This window comes from Gallus gallus, chromosome 5 (genome assembly GCF_016699485.2).
Source record: "Gallus gallus isolate bGalGal1 chromosome 5, bGalGal1.mat.broiler.GRCg7b, whole genome shotgun sequence".
Lineage (NCBI taxonomy): Eukaryota > Metazoa > Chordata > Aves > Galliformes > Phasianidae > Gallus > Gallus gallus.
Genome location: NC_052536.1, coordinates 57,574,836 through 57,589,539, shown reverse-complemented (window position 1 = coordinate 57,589,539; position 14,704 = coordinate 57,574,836). Strand labels below are relative to the sequence as shown.

Genomic DNA, 14,704 nt, shown 5'->3' with positions numbered 1-14,704 from the left:
AGTAGAGGCAGAAGATGAGTGGTATCAGAAGACAGTGCAGTACCATCGCTTCCATCTGCGAGCACTGGGGGTCAACCTGAGACCAATCAGACAGTTTTCCATATTGTATAAATGAAAATTAGCAAGAAGCACAGCAGGGTTGTGCAAATATTTGCTTAGAATCACTGTCAGAGCAGTGCTTCTTTCATGCTGTAATTTTCAAAGGTGCATGAGTGGATGTCTCCGTGGATCCCACTGCAGGACCGAAGTACTAAAACTCAGTCCTGTTCCTGTCTCCGTGGTGATCCTGGTGGTGGCATTGAAAATGTGGAAGACAGGTCTTTGCAGGTTGTGACCACACTGCTGTCTGGGCAGTTTTCATGCCTTTGTCTAACACAGCGGTTCAGTGCAGAAGTTGTTCAGGACAAAGTTCTGAACGTCGTTGCAGAAAGCAGCTAATACCCAGTAAGCGAGGGTAAGTAACTGGGTAATAATAATAATGGAATTAAATTGAAAAAAAGATGTGGCGTTAAATTCTAATCATTTATAGAGGAAAAAAAAAGATTACAACCAGGTGGCTACGACTGTTTTGCTTTCTGATTGCCCATAATTGTAGAAATACAAGATAAGGCGATGCAGACAGAGTGTTTCTGCAAGGAACATTTCCATCCCCGCTGCCTGCATCCGTGGATAATTGCAGAAGGGTATCATGAAGCTGCACACCTTTCCCTGTAGCAGTGGCTGAACTGCTCACTGCTGGAGGCAGCCGTGCGGGCCCATCCAATCACCTGCTTGGCACTTCTGTTCCTGATCTCCTGCTGCTGCAGGAACTGGTATTGCAGGACGGGCAGCTCGATGGCTGCACGAGCACCTGTTTGTTGAAACCTTCAGGATGACAAAAATATGGCTAATTTAATCAAGGAGAGCATGCTGCGCATGGAGGCTTGTCTGAAAATGTCCATTTACCAACGTAAAATGCTAAACAGTGACTGATTAAATGGATCTTCACATGCCTTGGCTGGAGCTGGGAGAGATGAGGAACAGAACCCAGCACATTTCCTACCTGCAAATCTCAACTATTTAATTTTCCAATGAAATACATTCAGTAATTAAAACTGGTTGAATGGGTCTGGCTTTGCAGTCTGTTAACACGTGTGATAATGAAGGGTTTTGTCTCTTTTTATTTCCAGGGTCTCGCTTATTTGCATATGAAGGGCAAAATGCACAGAGACATAAAGGTAACTTGGAACTCTGAGAACCCTTCAGCTTTCTACTGCAGGAAAATATTCCTGACCACGCATTTTAATATTCTATTTATTGTGTTTTAGGGTGCAAATATTCTACTAACAGACCATGGAGATGTCAAGTTAGGTAAGTGGCCAGAATTTAATATGAAGACAGAAAGCAAATGGGAGATTTTGGATGCAGTCAATCATGAGTTGAGCAAATGGTCTTTTGGCTTTTCTTTAAGGCAGGAATTTTCTCTTGGTGAGAATATGGCCTTGTTTTTGTTGAGCAGCAATGATTGAGATTCCTACAGATAGTAGAGCACATTACAGCAGAACTCCTGTATTGGTGCAACCAGTTTTATTAGATAGTGTTCTCTGTGGCACAAACCTCTTGTGTTGCACTTTGGGGTATAAGAACATCCCAGAGTGCTGTGAGGGCAGTTGTTGACAGCAGAAAGTGTGTATCCATGGTCATAGGCACATGGATGAGATGAGAAGTGTTGCATTCTGTTATGAAGTTACAGTAATTGCTTTTCCCAACCAACCAGCCCTGAAGCCTCCCAGCTTTCGCTGGGTCTGAGGTTACCTGGATATTGATGGGTATGTTCCTAGCCAGAAGGGCAATTCTGCACCTGGCAGCCTGTTGCAATGCAGGGTCTGTTCCTGGCTGTGCCTCCAGCCCAGCGTATGGCATTGGGTGTTTCCATGCAGGTGGAGGTGAGGAAACTCCTTTGTCAAGCACTCTGGGATCCACACACAAGCACTCAAAGAGATGAGTGTTGCTGGCTTCCTCTAACGCCACTTTGCATTTAGAGGGGCAATGGCAGGCCAGATCTTCTGTCAAACCCCCCATCTGCCTGTCTGCCGCCTCTTCATAGGAGCCTACGGGCTGTGAGGGCTCTTCAGGAAGGAGGGGGCAGACAAGGAGACATCCTGGGAGGCAGAATGAGACAGTCATCATCCTGGGTTCAAACAGGAGTGGCTGTGGGACTTTGCTGCCCCTCAGAAAGTAAAAACCTTGAAACTGATAGGAGCTTCCACCAGCTCCATTAAACTTGGCTCTCATGCCGGTACCTTGCATTTGCCTGCCAAGCTGGTTAGATCTGCCCACAACTATCCTCCAGCTATCACCCTACAGATGCAATAAAAATAAAGGTGGATTGAATGACTTTGGGCTCTGTAAGACCACCTGATGGTCTGGAGCTCTCAGTAAGGGGTCATTGTCCCCTAGACTGAATCTCCAGAAGCAAGAACAGATGGCCCCCCTCTAAGCAACAGAAGTAGTACTGTTTCCAAAGCACAAAGCTGCTTTTCCTCTCGACTATTTCATTGAATACCCACTGAATTTTGTGAGGTTGCTGCTTGCTAAGATGGAAAACCAGTGAGGAGAGGAGCAGGAGTGTGAGTGAGCTGTATGTAGAAACTAATGGCTTTAATTCAAAAGTATTTCTTCATTGTCATTGGCTGATCTTATTATTAATCTTTAGCTGTCGAAGCTGAATGGATTTTTAATTTGCATTAGGAAAGAGTGCTTTTTCATAACGTGGCACTTCCTAGAATGGAATGGGAGTGTTAAAGTCAGATTTCTAAATGAGTGATGATTTCGTTTTCCAGCTGACTTCGGTGTAGCAGCAAAAATAACAGCCACCATTGCAAAGAGGAAATCATTTATCGGTACCCCTTACTGGTAAGAAACTATTCCCATTGCTATGTGCTTGCAAAGCTAAGCCTGTAATTGCAAATCGTGCCAAGAGCTCAGGTTCTGAATGCATAATAGAATCACAGAGTCACAGAATGGCCTGGGTTGCAAAGACCCACAGTGCCCATCCAGTTCCAACCCCCTGCTATGTGCAGGGTCGCCAACCAGCAGCCCAGGCTGCCCAGAGCCACATCCAGCCTGGCCTTGAATGCCTGCAGGGATGGGGCATCCACAGCCTCCTTGGGCAACCTAATGGCCATTTAGTTTCTTACTGACTTCTTGTTCTTCTCGTCAGTTAGCTCAAAGATGTCTTTCAGTTTCCTTCACAATTCCTCCTGCACAGCAGAAAAACAGTTTTTAAACAATCTTTTAATCATCTCTAGTACTTAATTTTCCATGTAAGACAACATTGAATATGCAGTCATATCAGCGTAAATCTTGAGTTGGATTATGCATGTAAATTAACCGCTTTTAAGTTCTGACACTTCCAGATGCCTTTCTCTTAGGGTGATGTTCTTAGCACTAACTCGATGTGTACGTGCAGCTTAATCCAGACAATGGCATTTAATTGTTTGCTGCCCTGCTTATCCCGCAGCAGGAGGACGCAGGGCAGGAAGATTATCTGGTCATTAAAGCATTGCAGCAGGAGTCATGAGGCTCTGGGTCTATTCCTAGCTCTGCTGGCGGGTTGGTGACCTCAGGTAGAACACGCAGCCTCTGTGTTTCCTCCCCTGCTGCCGGCTGAGGGGAGGCACAGCAGCCTTCTGGTGGGGCTTTCTGCACCGCGGCCTCCTATCGTGCTGCGTGACTCCACGTGCGGGCAGTGATTCCTGTCTGTCTCATTTCTCTGACCGAGTGCTGCCTTCTCTTTGAAGGATGGCCCCAGAGGTTGCGGCGGTGGAGAAGAACGGCGGCTACAACCAGCTCTGTGACATCTGGGCGGTCGGCATCACAGCCATCGAGCTGGCGGAGCTTCAGCCCCCCATGTTTGACCTGCACCCCATGAGGTCTGTGCGCAGGGCACCCTGCTTTCCTCGCTGAGTACCTTCGGCCCCAGCAGGCACTGCTGCCCGCAGTGCAGCCTTCTTCAGGGCTCCTTCACCAAACAGCTCCTTGCTGCATGAGCCGTGTCTGTGATGAAGGCTCCGCTCTGAAGCTAAAGCCTCAACGTTAGAATTGAAATTCTAAATGGAGATTTAAAATGATTTTTTTAATTGTGGTGTCTGCAACGCTGCGATTAAGTGTAATAAATCAGTAGAGAAACCATAACCTTCCGCTTAACAGGATTATGCACGGCATTAAAAAGATTTTATTTGAAGATAAGAAAATCAGCAGCTTTACCATGTCTGTCCTCTAACGCAGTACAGGCTGTAATCCAGTGTCACCATCACGGCTCTTATCATAAAGTATTAATTTAAAGTGCTTGGATACCGGAATGAAAATGGATTTTTTTCCACCATCTAATAACATTTCTTTTCCTTTACCTTCAGGGCTTTGTTCTTAATGTCCAAAAGTAATTTTCAACCACCAAAGCTAAAGGAAAAAGCGAAATGGTAGGTGAAGCCCTTTTCTTTGCTCAGTGTGTTGTAGACAGACAGTATGAACAAAAAAATGCTTCATAGAATCCTAGAATGGCCTGGGTTGGAAAAGACCACAATGCTCATCAGTTCCAACCCCCTGCTATGTGCAGGGTCGCCAACCAGCAGCCCAGGCTGCCCAGAGCCACATCCAGCCTGGCCTTGAATGCCTGCAGGGATGGGGCATCCACAGCCTCCTTGGGCAACCTGTTCAGTGCGTCACCACCCTCTGGGGGAAAAACTTCCTCCTCATCTCCAACCTAAACCTCCCCTGTCTCAGTTCCAAACCATTCCCCCTTGTCCTATCACCGTCCACCCTCACAAACAGCTGTTCCCCCTCCTGTTTATATGCTCCCTTCAAGTATTGGAAGGCCACAATGAGGTCTCCCTGGAGCCTTCTCTTCTCCAAGCTAAACAAACCCAGTTCCCTCAGCTTTTCTTCATAGGTTGTCTTCATACTTGTCACTACTGCAGCCGGAAGGCTGTGTACAGTAGCATAGGTTGGTTTTAAACTCAGTGGCTTGAGATGTGACCTCAGCTGAAGGAAGGCTCAGTGAGAAGCAACTTGCTGGTTGTTCCAAGAGCAGGACATAATTCAAAATCAAACACACTTGGGCTAATGTTGTCCACAGAAGAAGAACCAGTTTAAAGACTGAACTTTGCCTAGAACTTTGTACTTTATTTTCCTATCTGTAGCCAAGAACAGTTACGTTGGTTTGCCTGAGTTTGAGGCTTTGCTGGATACCTGAGTCACAGTTTTTATTTCCAATGCTTAGTTCTGTAACAACTGGCCCTGGAATAAGCTGAAATAGTGCCTTGTGTCCTATGTTTGTTTTCTGTGTGCTATTGAAACATTTGCCATGCACGTTCCAGTAGTTGGATTTATATTTCCCCTATTCTGTTATCTTGGTAACGTAATTATTCAGACCTGGGGTGCATTGAGGTACTCAGGCAGCGTTGTAACTTAGTGCATCCCTTTGTTTAGTAACTACATTTACATCAGAAATATCTTCCTGAGAAATTAAATATAAAACCTCATTTTTCTTTCTTTAAGGTCATCGACATTCCATAACTTTGTCAAAATAGCACTTACAAAAAATCCAAAGAAGAGACCAACAGCAGACAGACTCCTTGCTGTAAGTGACGGGAGACATTTTGCAACAGCCAGAAATGATCTCTTGCTTCAAAGTGAGCAACTTGTCAATGGGAAATCAAACTGGAGCAGTGTTCTTTCTCTGATCCTACAGCATGTGGTGAAATCTGAATGAAAGAGACAATGGTCAACTGCAAGAAGTAGCAAGGTTTTATTCGGGGACAAGGAGTTATATGACATTTGGTAGGGATAATTGCAGGAAGTTGTCTCATGTTCTTTTCAGCCTGTCCTTTGTACAGGTGGGTGCATCAGCCCATAAGGCGTAGCCATGTAGATGTCGACCCTTCCTGCCACACAAACAGAAAACTGATCTGCTTCACATTTGTTCATGTCTTACTACATTTGACCGAGTTACTGCATAGCCACTGGGCTGTCACTAAAGAAATAGTTGTGCCCCCAGAAAAGAGGCAAAATTCAGTGGCGTTCAGAATTGAACGTTTGTTATTTCAAGTTGCATATCAACTGCATGTTGTAACTTGTTCTTTTTTGTGGTTTTAGCATAGCTTTGTAGGGCAGCCTGGCCTTTCACGATCTTTAGCAGTTGAGCTGTTGGACAAAGTTAATAATCCTGACAACCACACACACTGCAGTGAAGTGGATGATGATGATTTTGAGGTAAGAGCATCTTTCATTTTCTGGCTCTGGGTAAAAATGCTGTTTAAATATCTTGCTTTCCTCTCACCATGTAAGACCCCAACTTGACAGGGGCACTGCCCCATCTTTAGAGCTCCTGTAAGTTGCTGTGCTGGAGGAACCAGGACATCATAGCGGAGCTTGTCACACTTCTGCCTAGGAAGTGGGGTCCAGGGTCTTGGCTAGGACAAAGGCAACGTATGTTACAGTATGCAACTCTGCAACACCTCTTCTTCCTCCTTGTTGGTTTGATTGTTGATTGAGATCTGACATAAAACCACATAACTTTTTGTGTTTTCTTTTCCTTGCAGCCTCATTCTGTTATTCGCCATACAATTCGTTCTACAAACAGGAATGTTAGGGCAGAAAGAACAGCATCAGAGATAAACTGTAAGTTCTTAATGTACTTTGCCCATGTGGTGGTGTTGCTTTGTTTCTACCGATAGGAGGATGTTTGGGTCATTGTTCAGCTGCATACCCTGGAAAGTCTGTTCCACTGCTGGCACATACGATAAACCAAAGCAGAAGAAACAGTGCATAAACATGAATCTGCAATAATATTTTCATAGAATCACACAATGGTTGGGTTGGAAGGGACCTTAAAACCCACCCAGCCCTGACCCCTTCATGGGCAGGGATACCTCCCTCCTGCTCAGACTGCCCAGGGCCCACCCATGGCCTTGGGCACCTCCAGGGATGGGCACCCTCAGCTCTCTGGGCAGCAGTGCCAGCACCATTTTGCCAAAATTGAAATTAAAACTTGTACGTTGTTCTGTTTCATTTCATCTCATTGCTGCATAGTAATGTTTAGGCAGAAATCTTTTATGGCCAATGTAGCTTTTCCAGTTCCGTGACCTCTGTTGCATGTTAAGCCTTATTTAAAATAACAAAATCACTAATTGTTGGTAAACCTCAAAAATTAAGATAATTAGAATTAAATCTTGATAATTAGAAAGGTATATTTTCACATGACTACATTAGCTGTTATTCTGCACTGGAACAGGTTGCCCAAGGAGGCTGTGGATGCCCCATCCCTGCAGGCATTCAAGGCCAGGCTGGATGTGGCTCTGGGCAGCCTGGGCTGCTGGTTGGCGACCCTGCACATAGCAGGGGGTTGAAATGAGATGATCACTGTGGTCCTTTGCAACCCAGGCCATTCTAGGACTCTGTGTTTCTATGATAGGATACAGTAAAATGGTAGCACTTTGTCCACGACAGAGTTGGAACTGAATGATCTTTGCAGTCCTCATCCAACCCAACCATTCTGTGATTTTGTGTTTTTCTTCACCCTGCTTCAAATTCTTTTATTAAACCTTCTCTTGACCCTGACTTGTGATTTTAATAGCTGTCCTCACCAGGGTGTGTGCCAACTCCGTGCAGTTTCTTTTCATAAAACCTTTTATTTTCTTTTAAAACAATATTGATGCTCTACTCTGTTGGATCTGAGATGAAATTCTGAGCATAGAAACTCTCTTTCTGGGTTTGGACAAATGCCTGTGCTAATATAAATAGTGGCTGCTCTGAGTCACATACATCTCACTGTTAGGAGGCTTACTGTTAAAAGCCTTTTACTTTTTTTTTCCCACATGCATTAAAAATAATGTGTGGTTACACAGCTACATATTAGTGTGCTTTCATATTACAACTTGGTATTACTTTTCATCTCTTCCTGTGTGTTTCACACTTGCAAATTTCAGCACTTGGGTACTAATGGGACGTGGAGTGATAGTCGTTTCATAGTCCCATTAAATGTTATGAACATTCCTGCACCATTCTACAGCATGTGTTTTGCTGCAGTAAGCACTGAAAGAGCATCAGCACAATGCTGAGTGTATTAAAGCAGACAACGTCATGTTTTGTAGTTGATAAGCTCCAGTTTGAGCCCCCTCTGCGGAAAGAAACAGAAGCTCGGGATGAAATGGTAAGGACAAGTTTGGGTTTTCCTTCATTTCTTAAAACCATAGGGCTTTCCTTGTTGTGCAGTTCAGCTCTCAGTAGTATGTATGTGTCTGAGGCACAAAGTCATGACAAGACTACCCCCGGGCCCCAGACAATCACCACATTTTTAAGAAAATGAATTGCCTTCTGTGCTTTGTGCAGAGAGTCGTGCTCAGATGAGAAAAACTACAAGAGCCAATTACTTTGATAATGTGAAGAGGCTGCTCTGCATCTCAGTCTCTGATCTTCCTGTCATCAGAGTTGATTTGCTACTTGCTCCTCGCAGCGCAGCATGCAGGGTTTTTGCCCCCATGAGCTGCTGCTGTTGATCCCAGCTCTCAGCAGCTTCCTGCAGACCAGTTAGTGAGCCTTCTTTGGGTCTCTGTGTGGCTGTGTGTACAAGGGCTCCATTTCTATGTGAATAGCAGCAGCTGCCAGTAACTCATTTGGAGACCTCAATGCTCCAGAAAAATCCCATTTCTGTGTTTTAAACAAAGTTCATCCTTTTTGGGCGGGACTTCTGAGATTTATCCGTGTTGTTCCTCATGAGGTCCCCTCGGTCCATATCCAGTGACAGGACTGCTCCCAGTCTGGGGGTGGCTGTGCTGTGCTGAGTGTCATGGAAGTGCCCCGGCTGGAAAATCCATCTCTCACCATAAATTGTTGTTTTCATGTAATTTATTAATTGCTGCTGGTGCTGTGCCATTCCCAGATGCTGCTTTGCAGTCTGAGCCAAAGGAGGAGGCATTATCTTTTCAATAACTGTAACAGTACTGTAAAACGTGACCTCACTTGGGGGTTTTATTTTATTCTTATGGGTCGCATGGGAATGTCCCAGGCCTCTTCGTGCTGTGGGTTCTGATTGGTAGGGGAATAAACAATAACCATCTCTGCATCCTCAGGTTGTGGCAGCTGGCACCGACTTTGCTTCGCATTGGAATCCTTTTGTTGAAGGTGGAAGCAGCAAGTGAGTACAGAGTTTAAAAACACCTTGGGTTTTGTGGGGCTTAATGAGAAAATGGAGCCTGAAGGAAAAAAACATGGAGCTGGAAAACCAAACCATCAGCTCGAGTCCATTTAGAAATAAAGAAAGTGAAAGGAAATTTCACCTGCTTTGCAGTTGTCCTGCAGTTGGTTGGTCCTTGTCTTGGGAGTGGATTTTAATCTCTTTTAATGATGAACAGTGGTTTACTTCAAACTTGTTGTAGATGGAAAGCAAAGCATCCAGGTCTGCCAGCCCTGCTGAAATAACACTGCCAGAGATTTGGGGAAGGAAAGGCAGAAACCTTGCAGGGGCTGAGTGCAGGATCCTGTGCTGCCCTCATCCTTCTCTCATGAGCTGCTTATGTAGCTGTGACATCCTGTGGCTGCAGTCAGGGCTGCAGTCAGGGCTTGGCAGTAAGCAAAGCAGAAAAGAGCTCTGCACATGCAGTGCTGTGAGTGCTGGGGGTGCCGTCACCCTGCGCAGGGTTTGAGGCTGCAGGCTTGGAGGCAGAGCTATGATTTGGGCTGAAGTGAGGGAGCACAGCTCTAAATTTAATATGCCTGTGGCTTCCTTTGGCTGCAGACTACCGCCTTCTGCCTTTAAAGGGGCATCCACAACCTCCTTTGGCAACCTGTTCCAAGGAGGCTGTGGATGCCCCATCCCTGCAGGCATTCAAGGCCAGGCTGGATGTGGCTCTGGGCAGCCTGGGCTGCTGGTTGGCGACCCTGCACATAGCAGGGGGTTGGAACTGGGTGAGCATTGGGGTCCTTTGCAACCCAGGCCATTCTAGGATTTGGAATTTGTGAGCAGCAGTGTGAAAGCTCAGCAGTAGCGATGTGTGCACGCAGGGAAGATGTTCTTCAGGTTGAAATAATGACCAGGCAAACAGAGCCCATTTCCCAGCGTTGTTTGGAGCTGAGCAGCATGCAGTGCATTTCTTTGGCTTTTTTGAAGATAAGGTCTTGCATAAGCTGCTGGCTGACAGCGTCGTGCAGATTGCCTTTGGGTCTTTTTAAGTTCATTTCATTTTTCTAATCTCACTGTCATCATAGTACAAGTTCCATGAGGCCTTCAAGGCCCTGCCTTTGCCTGTCCATTAGTGATGGTCACTTCTCTCATTCCTGTTCTGTTTGCATGACCCCTGTGAGCCTGAAAGCCTTTGTAGTGAGCAGTGAGCTCTGTGCAGACAGCAGGAGGGAGGTGGGCTCAGTTCCCATCTTCCTGTCCTCCTGCAAGGCAACTTACTGATGGGATTCTGTAGCGTTTCTAATGGTGTCTAAACCAGACTCCGTGAAAGCAGAATGAATGTATCTGTAGCAAACATTTCTAGGGCTATAACTTTGGAAAGAGACGCAGGTTTCCTACACAATCCCTCTCATTGAAAGGAGAACAGTCATAACGTTGCTGGATGGTGAATGCACACCGCTTACTTGGAGTCCACTTCCAGTTGAAACAGATGAACAGGAAATGCAGAGCTCATGTGTGCCCAGCAGTGCTGTGTAAGCCCAGGGCTGCACAGAGGGGCTGTGCACTGCAGCTCTCCACGAGCTGGGGCTTTTATCACCAAGGTGATGGATCTGTTTGACTCCAAAATCACTTAGCTGGAAATCAGCACAGCAAACGTTGTACCTGGAGGTGGAACTTATTTGCTGGCTTTTCCCAGTGTTATTGTAGCATTTAGAAATGACTTCTTGTACAGATTTGTTGCCTTATGGAGGTGGGCTTTGTGGACGGGTGGGCCTTTGTTCTGTTAGTTCTTTGCTAGTTCCTGTTGACAGCTGTTTTTTCCTTTGGAATGAATACACTGTAGGGAAATTGTGCGGCCACGCAGATTTGCTTTCATTAGTTTTTGTGTAACGTTTCCATTTCCTGTTAGGGCTGTCCCCATTCCTTGCTGGGTGACATGGAAGGATGCATGCTGATGGCATTCAGGTCTCTGCACTTGAGGCCGAGGCTCTGTGTGCAGGGTCCTGGGTTGTCTGGCTTTCTGCAGCCTGGATAGCCCCTTCCAGCTCAGTCTTGCTGGCTGCAGAAGCCCAGACTTCACAGTACCATAACAGCATCCTAAGGAATGTGTTTGCACATGCAATCCACGTAATCTGTGTCTTTTTTAGACACAACTTGGAAATTGCCATCTTAAACAATTCAACCCATTTGTGTTTGTCTCAGAATGATTTTCCCAGGGCTGCCCTGAGCCTCCAGTCACAGTTTCTCTTCCTGCCCCTGGGTAGCTTTGCAACAGCAGTTTGCAGTGATGGGAAGCAGGCTGTGTCTTGGGCATACGGCACCAGAGGAGGCCATCTGCTGCTGCTTTTTCTTTGCACCCTTTCTCCATTTGTCCCCCAGAAGCTTCCTTTGTTTTCCCCTTTTCAATTGCACTGTTAGTAGGCATTTGGCAATATTTACAGTGCCACATAGGGAAAGGAATGGTGTACTGATGGCAGTAGGTGTGGAAGAGAACTATAATGATTCCTGGGGCAGGTGGGGAGGGAAGGAAGGGACTGTGCCAACTTCAAGAGGGCTTAATGCAGTGAGTAGTGAGAGTGCTTTGTTTTAAGAAGGGCTGGGAGGTGCTCGTTCTGAATGGTATCACCAGTGGATTTGGTTGCACGTGTGGACCTCAGAGCAGAACTCTTAACTTTATAAACATTTCATTTAGGGGACTGCTTACAAAGTTTGGCGATGGGAGCGAAGATGTTGAAGAGTGAGTGAACCTCCTTCGTGTGCAGCTGCGTTCGCTGTGTGGCTCTGGCTAAGCAGGCAGTGCTCTGGCAAAAGCTCTTCCTTTAAAAGGCTGCAGGCAGCTTTGCCACTCATAAAGTGAAGGCTGGTTGTGCTCCAAGGTCTAACGCACGCTTGTCTGGTTGTCTGACCATCTGGAGAACGTATGCACAGCGATGCTTTCTTCCTTGCTCTCCCCCCTTGGGGTGTATGGAAGCACCTGAGACTTGCAAGTCGACTTGGCGTTGACTAACCCATCCAGGCCTAACAGTGGCCGTGGGCATGCAGATATCCCTGCAGAGCTCTGGGGGGTTTGTGCAGCTCCTCTGTTGGACTGAGCCAGAACAAAAGCTGCAGGCTGCACGGAGTGGCTGGGAACTGTTGGGTGCAGCTGGGACTGTTGTTCAGAGATGTCCAGTGATCTTATTTTGCCACTTTGACAAATGTGGGGAGGACACTGCTCTGTGATGTGACTTACTGGCTGGTCCAGAAATGCTGCATTTTCACTGTCAGGAAGCATTTTCTAGTAAAACAAGCACAAAAGCAACGTTCAAGTAGTGGGAGGGTGGTGCCTTCAGAGAACCGGTCCCTTAGCGTGTATGATGTGCTTATCATGCAATGCTCTCTGACAGCTGCATTTGTGAAAGAATGTAAGTTTTTATTAAAAACAACACCTCTAACAACATTAACATGCTTTCCTCCTCCCCCCCAGTCTTGGACTTCTGGTTTAACTCCATTTGTGCAAAGCTGCAGTCAGTCTTTTCCATGCATTTAGCTTCTCTTATTTACAGTCTTTGTTCTCAAGCAGTTCTATTTATGTTGTTGGTTTAACTAAGACAGCTACTGCATCTTTCCATTTTAGGTCAACCCTAAAGCGAGCAGGGCCACCTCCACTACCTCCTAAGGTAAGTGACTGGGCTTCAAGGGTTTGAGGCAGCAAAGCCCCACTCATGCAGCCTCTGCAGTGCTGCCCTTGGATGCTCTCAGTAGGTTGTAAGTCCTGCTACATACCATTTGCAGGCAGGCTTCGTGTGCCTTCATGTTTTTGCTGGCTTGCAGTCTGTAAAGTCTTGACCTGTGGGAACTCCTGCATTGTGCAGTGTTCTTGGCAAAGTGGCTCTTAGGTATTTCTGCTTTAAAGAGAGCATGCTGTGTGGAATGTCCTTTCGGTCAGCGTTCTGCCTGCTGCTGGGATTTTTCCTTCAGAGAAGGAATACCTCTTAGGTTATTCTTCTGTCAGATGCCTTCGCTCAAAAGCTGATTCCTTTTTAATGTAGCAGCAGTGTGTCTTGAGTTAAAATTTGCCTTAAGTGTGTGCTTCAGGATGCCATTTCCCAGGTAATCATCACCTCTTTTGTTTGTTGCAGCCAAGAATAAACAGTTACCCTGAGGAAAACCTCCCGGATGATGAGAAATCTGAGACGATAAAACACTTCCCTGACTCACAGAACAGAGCCCCACCAGCTCATAGGAGGCAGAGTATTCCTGTCTGTGGGCCTCAGACTGACTCTTCCCCCATTGGTATGACCAGCAGCATCAGTAGCCCAGGATTGCTCACAGCTAGATACAGCGACTTGGGTAAATGCATTGCATTTCCTAAGGGTGACTTGTTTCCTGTAAAAGGAAATCAGTTTGGGATCAGCTTTGTTTTCAGTAGACAGTTATTTTAATACAAACTGACCACAAAGCACAGCTTTCCTTGTAATGCGTGTGCTGGTTCTTATTAGAGCCGTGACCCATGGTGGAAATCCCAAACAGGGATGCTCAGCCAGTCAGTACCACGGCCTGCACAAATAAAAGCAACACGTGTGCAGGAAGGGCCATCTGTAAGGACCTTGGCACTGCTTTATTCTCGGTTCTGTTTGGCCCAGGGACTGTTTGGATGACGGGGAGCCTTAATTACTGTGTAACTTTGTATGCAGAAGAATGGCCAGCTGTCCTTGAAAGGATTTGGCTACCTGACGTGTCCGTGTGAAGCTTCGTAGTTCACTGTGCTCCACTCCTACCAGACACAGGGGAGGAGCAAGAATAGAGCAACAAAATATTTTCTATTTCGTTATGTCAGGTGAGTTCCAAAGTGTCCCTGGGCTTCTTTTTAGGGAATGGGGACGGCATGTTGAAACTCATTGAGGAAAATGCAGAAGGATCTGGACAAATCCCTCAGCTGCCACGTAAAAAAGAGAAAAGAGATTTTCCTGTAAGTACTGTGACTCTCAGTCTGATCACCTACCTCATGTCACGTTTCCTTTCAAGCTAGTGTTATGTCAGTGCGTGGGACATGCTTTGTGATCTTTCTCTCTTCCCACAGAAGCCAGCAATCAATGGTTTGCCACCAACGCCAAAAGTGCTGGTAAGAAATCCCAATTGCACTTAGAATTGTTTGGCTCTGGGCAGCCTGGTCTTCTGGTTGGTGACCCTACACATAGCAGGGGGTTGAAACCAGATGGTCACTGTGGTCCTTTTCAACCCTTTTCAACCTGTGATTCTCTGATTCTGTGATTGTTGGAAGCCTGCTGTCATGTCATCTTTGGTGTCAGAAGGTGTATGCTATGAGCCAACACCTCGTCTGGGCTGGTGTCCTGCATGCCGTAGCTGATTACTTTTCATTCCATTATTTGTGTTTTAAATCCTTTTCTTAAAATCCTCCTGTCACCATTCAGTCAGGCAGTGAAGGGATGGATACCTCGCTGGCTCCATGGGCTGTGATCTCCACTGGCATTCTCTTTAATGAAAGGGAAGGGAGGTGGTGATGGGAGAGGGTGTTACAGAATGTTTGTGCTTGGTTTGCCT

At 46.2% G+C, this 14,704-nt stretch overlaps 1 protein-coding gene across 9 annotated transcripts in view; it reads left to right on the top strand.

Moving 5' to 3' along the window:
- Window positions 1-14,704, top strand: part of MAP4K5 (mitogen-activated protein kinase kinase kinase kinase 5) — a 59,691-nt gene that overhangs the window by 32,690 nt on the left and 12,297 nt on the right. For 2 of the 9 annotated variants that reach the window (XM_046942602.1, XM_015276744.4), the window contains exons 7-21: window positions 1,170-1,217; window positions 1,308-1,350; window positions 2,823-2,895; window positions 3,783-3,914; window positions 4,398-4,460; window positions 5,539-5,620; window positions 6,136-6,252; window positions 6,582-6,660; window positions 8,133-8,191; window positions 9,111-9,175; window positions 11,853-11,897; window positions 12,777-12,819; window positions 13,282-13,435; window positions 14,014-14,111; window positions 14,223-14,264. In XM_046942602.1, coding sequence (XP_046798558.1) covers window positions 1,170-1,217; window positions 1,308-1,350; window positions 2,823-2,895; window positions 3,783-3,914; window positions 4,398-4,460; window positions 5,539-5,620; window positions 6,136-6,252; window positions 6,582-6,660; window positions 8,133-8,191; window positions 9,111-9,175; window positions 11,853-11,897; window positions 12,777-12,819; window positions 13,282-13,435; window positions 14,014-14,111; window positions 14,223-14,264 — 1,143 coding nt within the window. Of the gene's footprint in view, window positions 1-136; window positions 455-1,169; window positions 1,218-1,307; window positions 1,351-2,822; window positions 2,896-3,782; window positions 3,915-4,397; window positions 4,461-5,538; window positions 5,621-6,135; window positions 6,253-6,581; window positions 6,661-8,132; window positions 8,192-9,110; window positions 9,176-11,852; window positions 11,898-12,776; window positions 12,820-13,281; window positions 13,493-14,013; window positions 14,112-14,222; window positions 14,265-14,704 lie in introns of those variants that run through there. The other 7 variants (XM_015276742.4, XM_015276741.4, XM_046942603.1 and 4 more) reach the window with 4 other exon arrangements.